Source organism: Oculina patagonica, chromosome 1 (genome assembly GCF_052425735.1).
Source record: "Oculina patagonica isolate OP01 chromosome 1, crgOcupat, whole genome shotgun sequence".
NCBI classification, from domain to species: Eukaryota; Metazoa; Cnidaria; class Anthozoa; order Scleractinia; family Oculinidae; genus Oculina; species Oculina patagonica.
Window position 1 is genome coordinate 16084538 of NC_135758.1, and position 12472 is coordinate 16097009.

The 12472-nt window shown below is 39.9% G+C and overlaps 1 protein-coding gene across 1 annotated transcript; it reads left to right on the forward strand.

The window, feature by feature from the left end:
- Positions 1-3: 3 nt before the first annotated feature.
- Positions 4-4591, forward strand: LOC144658455 (cytochrome b-c1 complex subunit 10-like). The gene is made up of 3 exons (XM_078518864.1): positions 4-145; positions 4212-4340; positions 4429-4591. Exons 1-2 carry the CDS (start codon positions 84-86, stop codon positions 4336-4338), a joined length of 189 nt encoding a protein of 62 aa, XP_078374990.1. The 5' UTR covers positions 4-83; the 3' UTR covers positions 4339-4340; positions 4429-4591.
- Positions 4592-12472: the final 7881 nt, after the last annotated feature.

The following is a 12472-nucleotide window of genomic DNA, read 5'->3' on the forward strand; positions in this document are numbered from 1 at the left end:
GTAGCTTCGTACAGCAGTTATCGATAAGTTGAGCATGTGCACTACACGGGCAGCCATCTTGGTTTGGCAAGGCTGAAAGCGCGATGAGGGAACTTATTCAAGGCTTAGGACGATATAAATTCTACGCAAAAGTTGGAAAAAACTGGTGAGTAGTTTCTATTTGCACATGATTAATTTTGACACCAGAATAACACCTGATTCAATGGTAAAACCTTCCGTGTGCCTATGTACTGTCGAGATGGTGCCCTGCCTGCAGTATCCGACCAGTTTCGTTAAACATCAGATTTTTCCAAAGATATTTCATTTACTAACCTTTGATTGAGTTGACTGCTTTATTTTAGTAGTTTTAAATTTTAGATTTTAACCTAGCATGATAATTTAGACTGACAACGATTGTTAATTTTATAATTGCGTTCTCCTTCGGCGAACGCAAACCTAATTTCGCCCTGTGGTTTTCGATAGCTGGTGTCCTGTGCACGGTTTTATGCAGGAAAATTCCACATTCCTGTAAGGAGACTAGAATGGCCACCCCGGTAAAATTTTGCAGGGGAAATTCTCGGCCGGGAAACTGGTAACCACAGATGGCCTAGATTCATGCAAAACAAGATGGCGTCGCAAACTGAGATAAGAAACATTTTTTGCTTGAAGAAAAGGGCTAAAAACGTGTAGCCAAACTAGAAATTTGGCGGAAATTGTCATGGAGAACATTAGAGGGTTATTATCCAGGGTAGCAGAGTCGTCGTCAGCCATGGAACGGCATAAAAAGAGTTGAAATCGAGTAAGTCGATGCGTAGTTTTGTGGGGAGTTCGTTCGTAGGTAAGCAGCGTGTTTTCCTGCAATAATTATATGTTGCACAAAACTACAAATTGTCATAGTATTACATGCAACGAGAGTGGGTTTAATAAGGATCAAAATTGTTTTCTCGCTTTAGAATTTGTGATATATCGTTATTTCTAGAAATGCTAGACATTTTAACGAGGAAATCGTTGTATATTGAATGTTACATTTATGCGTGTAGTGGATTACTGTATGAATTATGTCTGTATTTTAAAGTATTTGTGGAATTTTAAATCGAAGCGAAAGTATTTCCGGCAGAAGTTTGTGGAAGTTTAAAGGCAGGGCTTAGCCAAAGCAACACACACTGGGGCTTCAAACAAGTAGTAGTTTATTATGAAGGAACAAATTAAAGATGCATAAAAGTCGTTTAAATCCAACCGATAACAAGTCAAGTGAAATAAATAATTATTTTTGTGTACATAACAATTCTTTTTATGGTGTAGACGAAATGATCGCTTTTATCAGCTAGTGCATTTGTGGTTTTGTTTATGTTTTGTGAGTTTCACATCAAAGTGCCAGGAGCAAATTCAATTTTATTTACATTTATTCTGATATCAATAAGCGAATGTCAGACAACTAGCCCCAGACAACTCGCCCCCAATTTTGCTTACGAGTCATTTGGCTAACGAACAGTTTGCCAAAGTTGTCTCTCTTTGCACATGCTTTAAGAATGAGAAATATTCAGATTTTCACTCTCTTTTACCAAAACACAAGTCGGGGACAAATAATATTGTCTTAAGATTGGGGGCGAGTTGTCTGGGGCGAATTTTCTAGGGGGCAAGTTGTCCGGATACCCAATAAGCTTTTGCCATTCCGGTCATTATTTCAGGTTCTTTTTCTTCTTTTAATCACAATCACGACTTGTGATGAATCATTTGAATGGCTTTGATTAGGTAGCATTCATCCAAAGAAAAATACTGCTTTATCATATCAAGAACTGCTACAATCTAAAACAGGGTGTCTGCTTCAACAAAAATAAACCATGCCTTCTCAATGCAAAACCCCAGAAATTGCAATTCCAACATACCAATACTCGAACGCACTCTTTAATCTATGATTACTGCTAGTTGTAAAATTATTTTAGTGTCCCCAATAGCCGATTCCCTCAATAGCGCGCGCCTGCAGGAAATCACGGTAGTTGTAATCATCAAACCATGCGCGAGACTCAGCAACGATGCACGTTGCTGAGTCTCGCGCAAGATTTGATGAATACAACTACCGTGATTTCCTGCAGGCGTGCGCTATTGAGGGAATCGGGTATTAGCCTTACAACTAAATACTTCATTCATTCAAATTATATGCGTTTTATGCGAAGCTCCTTATAGATGCTCATTATCCGGCCAACAGGCCCAGTTTCCAGCTGTTGACATTACAAGCAAATACAGTCAAACCCTTTATATTAAGTGATCACTATTTGGAAACGGTAAATGGCCGCTTAATAGAGGTTGGCTGCTTAAAAGGGGTTCGTCAGTAATGAGCATAAGGCGTTTGATAACTGGCTGCTTAAAGGAGCTCAGTCACGGACAACTCATCTTGAAAAAACTGGCAAGTTTTTTCAAGTTTGTCGTTTGTAATCCGTCTTAATCTTCGTCAGTCGATACAATCCTTGGTTATTTTCGGGTTTTGATTACTCCTTTGTTGTTTTCCTACATTACACAACTATTATTTTAAGGTTTCCTTCAATTTGGAAGTAATCAGAAAAATGACTTAAAATATTGTGACAATGCTCCGTTAATAGGGGGTGGCCGCTTAATGGGTGGCTGCTTATGGTTCAACTGTACAATGTTATTCTTGAAAACACTCAAAGCAAGTTAATTTGTGTTTTCCTTTGTTGTTGACCAGATACCTTCCTACCAGTGGCATCAACATGCACTGCACAGTTATCATGTTGTGTTGTACCTATGCATGGTGGCTAGAGGTCACCATGTCAGAAGCATATTTTCTTTTTGCACAACAAAGCAGGGTTTTCATTTAGAATTGTAATAGCAGGAGAATAGTGTAAAGTAACCGGAGGATGATTTTAAAGGTTCCGCATGTTAATAAAAAATATAGGTACAGGCCTTTGAAATTTAGCCGGAGAATTCTACGTAGTAGCCGGAGATTTCTCTGATCTCCGATGCCTAATGAACACCCTGACAAAGGAAGACAATATAAGCGTCTTTAAACACACATTACCTTGCTTCCATTGTTTTTAAGTATTACACTGTACTTATATTTATATTTATATTTAGTAAAGTATCCAGTTGATTAGCCCCCAACAGGATTACCCCTCACCCGGAGTCAATTACCCCCCAGTGGGACCATTAGCCTTTAGTCTTTATAATCAATAAACTATCATTGTGACATGACAGCTTTCACAATATAGTGAAGAGTGTATACTTGAAACTGAATATGCAAACCAAACTTATTGAACATTAGCAGAATAGTAGCCTGCCTTATGGATGAGGTAAATCAATGTGATTTGATTGATTCACTATCTTGTTAATGGAAAAAGCTTCCTTAATTTTCATTCTCCTCAAGCTACAATCAAAATACTCATTCCTCTATCACACAGGCTGAGCTAACAGGCTGAGAACCAACCCATTTCTCTATCACAAACGTGATTCAACCTCGCCATATTGTGAAAACTGTCACAGTCAAAGAAGAATAATTTCCTGAGTTTCCAGACAAATCTATTTGAGGGCTTATTGTCTCACTGGGGACTAACTGACTTGGGGTTGGGGGATAATCGACTGGGTCTAATCATCTTGGGAGCTAATCGACAGGCAAAAATTGTATGGTCAGCATGCCAGGATAGTAGAAATACAGTTTTGGCTAGTGGGTTTTGAGCTTTCCTTAGCAAAAATGGCTTGTAAAAATTTCAGGCACTTTAGAGCTTTAATGGTAAAGCTATAGTCATCAGAGTTCTACTTACACTCCATTAGACAAATATAAGCTGGAAGGACTAAGAACTTGATTTTACACTGCCTACAAGAGCAGGACGTGTGACACTTTTCAGAGTAAATCCTTTCTCGATCACAACGTAGTTCTAATAATAATCAAGTCTGATTTCAAATGACTGAGGCATTGGTTTTAACATATAAGCAAAATTTATATGCATATACTAGGTTGGCAGAAAATAATGCCTCGACTGATGTGAATTGGGTAAAACAAAGAATAGGGTAGAGCGTGAGCGAAACAAATGGGCAAGACTTTATATTTATCAAACATGAGAAAACAGTTACACTGCTTGAGTCTTGAAATTCGCAAGAGCTTGATATTACTATTCCAAAGAGCTATGGGCAAAAGCCATATTTTCAACTTTGTTACCTTGTGAAACTGCTTACAATACATTAAGCCATATTGATTCACTGCTCTTACTGAAATTTTGCAGGATTCCAACAGCAGCGGCATGGACAGGAGGACTGGGAATTGCATTTTTGTTCCTTACTGACTGGAAGGTTGTAACCAAGAGAATTCCATTTATAAAGAATAAATATGATCATGAAATTCCCAAGTAAAGGTAAGCTTCCTTGGTGCACTTCACATGTTCTTTAAAATTTATTATGTCAATTTAATTCTGAGCTTTTCTTTTTATTTTTCCACTATAGGACAGCAAGATTTCACAGAAAGTTCTTATACTGATGTTAAAAGGGTCAAAAATTGTATTAAAAACAAAGGACATTGTTTTTCACTAAACTTCTTGTCATGTTTGAAATATTATCTTGTTAAATATCTCTGCTTTTCTGAATAAATGACACATTCATATTTTAATTGTGTTTTGTTTCTAAAAACAATCATATCTTTACTTTACAATCGTCCTCAGGCATATCAAATAAATGAAAATGCCACACTATAAATCCTGACCACTGAAAAAATTCAGTGGCTCAGGTGAGATTGGAACCCATGACCTTCGGACCACATACAACTAACCAAACCTAACAAGTATTTCATGTAAGAAGAAACAAATTTTATAAATGTAAGGAACAAATGAATGTGAATCAACAGTGTTTCAAGCTTAGAATGATTCTACAGTAGAAACATTTATCTGAATTTATTCATTTGTTCCTAACATGTAATTTTGTTGCAGAAAACTTGAGTGCACATGTAAAGTCAAATACCAGTAGTATTTACTCATGCGCTGTACCCATTGTGGCTCTGTAGCTCAGATGGTAAGATTAATTTTGCACAGAACATTGTCGCTGATTAGAGGTTTCGAAACAGGGTCATGAGTTATTTTGTGACGACCCTAAGCTGGCAGTTTTTTACTTGATTTCTAGCAGAATTCCACTGACTGAATAAACACCTTTTTACCGAATGGTATGAGGTTATGTTATGGGCCGCTTTCTCACTCGACACTCACTTGATCACTCACTGGATTCTGATATCAACCGCAATAATCATCACGAGAAACGTGTGACAGAAAGGTCCACGCACAGCACACACAGAAACAATTTTTAACCTCGTTCCAGGGCCCCGGGAACAATAGAATCACAAACAAAAAAGAGGACAACACTATCCCGTAAAGGACGCCAACGAAGCCCAGAGCATAGGCACAATGACCCATCACGAAGAAAACTCAAGACGCGTTTAGTGAACACACATTCATGCACGTTTTGTTTCGCGTCACTCATCCGTTCACGTCATCCGGATCTGAGCGCCCCCTTCGCTCAACGACGTGGAAAGTAACAACACTATGCAAAAGGACAGGACACAAGTGAAAAATCGGACGCCGAACACGTACGCACTGTTAAAAATATTACCCGCGTGACGAGTCAACACACTCCACGGCGCGCCGCACCCGTGTCACGTCATCCGTTCGACTGCGCGAGAGAAAGCACCCCCGGCAGGACCCGGAACGCGACGCGACACACACAGGACGCGCCCGCGGGAGGGAAAGCGGAAATGGAGGCCGCGATCACAGCACACCGAAACCGCAACCACAACCGCCCAGAGAAGAACAAGCAAGAGATGGGGGGGGAGCGGGCACGCCGAGCCTGGTGGGGCGGACCCGGGGCGGCGCGACGGAGAGCACGAAGTGGGCCGCCCACGGGGACCCCGCAGAGCGACGAGACGCCGCGCGCCCGCGCGCGCGCGGCCGGCGGGAAACAGAGACCGGCGAGACGAGCAGCCCAGAGGGCGGCCACGGAAAGGAGGGACAACCCAAAAAGAAGGGAGCCCGGGCGCGACCCCGAGCCGAGGACGCCCGGAGAGTGAGAATGGACAGAAAAGCGGAGGCGGCACCCCACGAGGGCCGAAGAGCCTTTGATTAAATCACCAAAAGCTTCTGAAACCAAACATCGCTGACTACTAACAGTCATGAAAGAAATAGAAAACTAGGGAATAAGAAAGATAAGTTCAGCTAGAAGTACACTTCTGGTTCAGCTTGCAAATACCCTGCAGACCTTTAGGGTAACTAAGTTTCAGTAAGATGAAATTTGGTAGTACCTTACGCACGAATTTTTTTAGGGACAACCGCTTGCAGTATCGTTTTAGACAAGTTTCCCTTGCAGGAATTTTTTTTGGGAAAAGTCCCCCCCTCCCGTTATTTCTGACGGTCCGACCCTTTTTGACCAACGCACCTAGAAACTATGCAAAGATGTCCAATTGCAACTGTTTGTCATCTTGGCTGTACTGCAAACAAAAGCCAAGATTTCCTCTCGCTTTAGAACTGGTACCTCTTGGAATTCGAACCACGCCCACAAAACGAGATTCTTGTAGCTGTTGGGGTTCCTTTCGAAATGTTCGACGAACACCCGGCGGGGAGAGGACATTTATAACCGTTGAGTGGTCATGTTAATCAATGATGATCAGATTATGAACTTCTGATGAGAGACGATGATACAGTTGAACCCCTATTAAGCGGCTACCCTCGGGGAAATGGCAACTGGCCACTTAATAGAGGTTGGCCGCTTAATAGGGGTTTGTCAGAAATTAGCATAATGTCTTTTTAAAAGGTTACATTATTTCAATACAAAATAAGGTGAAAAGGAATAACGGAATCACAGGAAGACGACAATAAACCTGTGTTTGAATGATTTTATCGGCTTGTTGGAAATTAATTTAAATATCGTATATTACATTCTTATTGGCCGCTAAATAGAGGTGAAAACAATAAAAGAACGCTCATCGGGACGGCAGAAAGGTGGCCGCGGCCGCTTAATAGGGGTGGCCGCTTAAAAGGGGTTATATTTACAGTATTATACTGACAATATTTTCGGGACTTTAGTAACTGGCCGCTTAATAGGGGTTCAACTGTATACGATGATGATTCGATGATCATTTTGTAAAGTACGCTCCATTTCCGTCGCTCTCTCGTGTCCGTTCTTCATTGTTAGTGAGAGGAGCGCGGCCTTATTTTCCCGACAGAGCCTATTTGTAAACTAAAGTCCTAGAATTTCTTATAAACTTTGATAGCCAGGCTGAATGATTCTCAGTTCTAGCATATGCTATTGCCATTTACCCTTACCGACATTTAACGCCATACGTCTTAATAAAGTACCTTAGCCACTCATAACTTACATGAAAACTGTTTTTGAGCTAATTTACTGGACTGTCTATTCTGCATCATAACACAAACTTTATTTTCTCATCAGCAGTTTAATTTGAGAGTGAATAAACCTAAAATCCTGGTTTCTCAGCGACATGAGCGGGGGCTCTAGGGATGAAGCTGGTTTGAAACTCGTATTTCGTGCTAAAATGTATGCGTCAGGCCAAGTAGCCCATGTCGCCCGGCGGAGCTTAACCCGGTTTCCGTACCCTTGGATGGGATGCTGGTCTATCGCTACCCACTTTTACACTTGGGTGGAGAGAGTCTTGACCCCAGACAGGGCTTGAACCCGGGACTCGAACCCACTGTGTTTCCCACGACTTCGTGCTTAAGGTTTCTGTTTTGAGAACTGAGAAATTACGTTATGATATATTTAATCAAGAGAAAATTGACCTTTTTGACGATTATGTTACCATATATTATGGTAACGATAATGTTACTGATATTGTGAAGTGACGGCAACTAATTTTTAATACTTTAGATAGTTCCAAGTGCTCAATATTGAAGTTCTGTTCTGGAAAAAGGATCCTATTCTTTTCCAAATAGAGGGTCCGAATGGGGTCAGTTAACAGACTAGCGACAAAGAGCGAAAAATATAACTGACTACCGTGAAACAAGAAAAAATCACCGATAAGCGACAGGCAAATACTAACCGACACGTAGCCAGCTTTTTGAAGAGTTGTAGGCCTGTTTAATCGGCCTGTAAGGGCCGCTTTTTTGTGGAGAAGGAAGTTTTTTGGATAAAGACTCTCCAAAAAACGGGGGGGGGGGGGGGAGGGTGAATAATATTTTTCATAAGAGGCCTTCAATGATGTAATAGGCGACCGTAACCTCAAAATGGGCCCAAGAGGGATCCGGGGACATGCCCCCCCCCCCCCCAGAAAAAAAATTTGAAATGCAGTTGCTCGAAAATGCAATTTCCAGAGTGTTGTTGATGGTTAGTTTTATCGACCGGCGCAAAACGGTATTTTGGCACAAACATTTTTTTCAGATACAAATGCGATAAAGGAAATATCGGTAGGCTGCCGGTGACCGGCTTTTATTAAAATCCCTGCTGAAAAAAAAGCTTTCTCCTTCGCTTTCTGTTGATGTTATGTGTATTTCACAGCACCAAATCTGGAACATTTCATAGGAGGGAATAGCGCCAGTTTTCACACATTCCAAAATAAACACTCTTCGCCCCGCCATTGTGCAGTTGCTTGTCATCTTGCCAGTCCAAAAGGCTCCAAAGTTTGCACTTGCTAGATGAGCCTTGATCTCATCGCGAGAGAGTAGTTGTGAAATATATAATGAATATAATGCTATGGTACCTTATTAATTGCTTTTTACTCGTGAAAGAGTTCATGAGACTTTCAGTATGAATTTTGCGTCATCACACATTGTGAAAATACGGGTTGGTTAAAAAAAATTGCTATAGGCTGGCTACGCCCCTGGTAGGGATTTTTGTATTCATAAAGTACAGCATTTTGTATTTGTTTCTAGCTTAAGAAATGTCTAGATCCTTTGGCGGGTTTTATTTCACCAGCAGTAGCCACATTAAATTCCAAATTCAGTTAATTATAGAATCTCCTATCATCAAATCACTCCATGGCCGCCGGGTTCCTCCTTTTCGGGGATTAGCAGGAATTCATTTCCAGAACAGTGGCCGATAGTCGAGCCCACGAAACGGCCTGCTGTAGTAATTTCACTGCGCGTAGATTTATCAGGGTCGGCCAGGGTTTTCAAGTATACGGTAAACTGGGAACTGGGGTGGGGGGGGGGGGGGGTTAAAATAGGTTATCAGGAGCCCATCAGTAATGGGCTCCTGAGGTTATACAGTATTTGTAAGCTCTTGGGCCTTTTGTGGGCATAAAGTATACTGTGTTTTTCCAAATTTTGGTATTTTGCATGATTCTGAGAGAACCCTTCGGGTATACTGGATACATGTTTTTCAGGTATATTGGTATAGTCACTTACACAGGCACCGGGCTGACCCTGATTAAAGCGATCCAGCTATGATTTGAATTATAAAAGTCATCGTAAGTTTCTTGTAAAAAGGTGAAGGTTGCAATCGAACGCCACCATAGCAGAGTTCCAGTGGACAAATAAAAACATAAAGGGGTCTCTGAGTTCAAAACAAAACATCTAACAGAATTTTGAAGACTGAAGTAGCACGCCCTTCAGTACGGAGACCTACGGAATTAACGAGTTCTCGCTGAAGCTATTTCGAACAAACAAAGGTGGAATAAAAGAGCACGCTGCTAAAAGAAACTAAGGTTAATGAGGTTCAAGTGCAATCAAAAGATGAATTGTTAGTTTTACACTTTGTATAGTTTAAAGTCTTAAAGTCCTAGCCTGGCCGGCCACGCAGGTTATCCCCTTCTTTTAAAAAACTGCTTGAATTATATAACGAAAATTAACAACTAACTTACAAATTTACTTATTAACTGAGATTTACCTACAACCGACAAAGATCGAAAATGTTAACTGACAACCGACATGTGGACAACCCCCCCCCCCCCCCCCATTCAGACCCTCTAAGTAGGAAAAAGTATTCTGTTAGCAGCTTAGTACCCACGCTTTTCCTACGCGGCAAAAGTTTTTGTTTTTATGTTATATTATATTTTTATTTCATAGATATAACTTAACATTTTCATTAACATTAGAAAATTTTTGTATATAGAAAGTCGCCGTAAATCAAAGAAAAAACTGAATTACAGAAATTTTGAAACAGAATTTATAAGTCACTGGGCTTCAGAACTCGGTTAAAAATATAGATGTCTTTTCATCATATTCAGTGCTGCAATCGACGGGCTACTCTGCGCGCCTTGTACCCAAGCGCTTAGTGAGATTTTCGGTCGAGCATAAACGATAAGAGACGTTTCTCTGTTTCTTTGCGGCGCCTGGGAGGTTGCTACTATATATGGTGCTCGACAATAAAGACATGATGGTTAATTCTATGGTTAGCCATTCGTTTCAAAATTATGACATCGTGTACGTGGGTTTTTCTGCCGGGGACACTTGTTTATATCCGTTACGTACGGGCTTTTATCCCATATATACAACCATTTTATCGCGTATATACGCGTATTTAAAGACGCGTATATATGCCTAACCAACACCGCGTATACTTGCGTAATAAAAACCAGTATATGCGTTCCTGCCAGTTCCTGGTTCCTGGTTTTTATTACGCAAGTATACGCGGTGTTGGTTAGGCATATATACGCGTCTTTAAATACGCGTATATACGCGATAGAAATGGTTGTATATATGAGATAAAAGACCGTACGTAACGGATATATATTATTTATACAACTTTTTCGTGTTTTTTTTTTTTTTTTTTCCTTTTTTTTTTTTTTTTTTTGTTTCGGGGTTTTGGGGTGTGTGTATAAATAAAAAATATGTGAGTGGTGTGTGATATTTTTTTTTTATAAAGTGTTTTTTTTTTTTTTTTTTTTTTTTCTTTAAAAAATATATTTTTTTTTTTTTTTTTTTAATAAAATTATGTTTGGCGGTGGGGGGGGAGGTTGTTTTTATTTATATTTTTTTTTTTTTTTTTTTTTTTTTTTTTTTTATAAAAATATAAAAACAAGTATCCCCGGCAGAAAAACCCACGTACACGATGTCATAATTTTGAAACGAATGGCCAACCATATAATTCGATTAGAGTGAATAAGACTAACGTGGCCACGATCACTATTCTTTATTTTGGTTGGTGAACGTTTCCGATCAATTTCGGAACTTTTCTTAAGGCTGACAAACACTTGCAAATATTTTCCGGACAGTTTCGACTACTTCAAAATTATTCAAGTGTTTCAGGTCACGTTGAAATTTCTCAGGTTTATCGAAGATGCCAAAGACTTTGTACTTGAAAGAACGAAATTTTGTTATCTTAAGTAAGGTAAAGCCTGCTTTACTCCTCAGGCCGGAGCTTATCCCGGTTTCTGTAGCATTAAGCAGCTATGAGTATTTCTACTCCCCCCGCAGGGTTACCCCCTAGCAGTAAATTTGCTGGTACCCATTTATACACCTGGGTGGAGAGAGGCACTTCGAGAGAAAAGTGTCCTGCCTAAGAATACGACTCAATGCCCCGGCCCGCTCAATCCGGAGTCCAGAGCACTAACCATTAGGTCACCACGCCCCCTTAAGTAAGGTGCATCATAAATGGAGATCATTCGTTAGGAATTTCAGTGTACAACTGATTGTCAGCTCCTATCAGCTCTTTCTTTACAAGCTTTACTTTGCTACCAATTAATTTTAAGGTTAAGGTATTGTATTGCTTCTCGTAAAGGTGTTTCAGATTTATTTATAACTGCTTTGTTTCTTGGGGAAAGAAAACTCAACTGTAATAATTATAAAGACTATAAACGTTAATGACACAAATTTTTTTTTCGCTATACTGCAACATCTAAACTAAACCATCCTAACACAGCTAAACTTAACTAAACTTTCACTGTTAACTTAAATGAAAATCCTGTATGATTGTAACATGAGCTCCAAAAAGAATCAAATTCCTGTAAACTTATGATATAACACCAAAACACCGCACCACTCCTGATGACAGTAGAAGGCCGCCGGGCGGATACATTTGGGGATTTGGTACGTGGTAGTAAATAAATGTCAGCCTTATAAATTCCTGTTTGTCAATAAATTGTAGTTAGGAAATAAAATGATACCAGACAGGGCATTTGATACTTTCTTTCTATCTGTGTGGTTAGAAAGCAGGAGTGGTGCGCTTATGGCGCATGATCATTTGTTTACACTTCACTTCACCCGAAATATTATTGTTTATTTCAATTTATTCAGTCCAATATCCAGTTTTGTGAATTAACTGCTTTGCTTTAACATCACAGCTCCCTTGCAGAGAAAACATTCCTCGTCTTTCCCGATACTTTAACTGCCTTAATTAGAACAAAAACTGCATAAGTTGCACGGAATTTTTGGCCCCTGATCAGACCTGTCGTTAGCTTATAAGTACAAAAAACGACTTGAAGAAGTAGAACTCGCGACGGAAAAAATGTCAATTGCCACTTATCAATGTTATTAATAATCTGCTTTTAAGAAATCTCTATTGTGTGCATAAGAGAAACAAAACTTAGTCAAATACGTGCTGACGGCCTTCATGC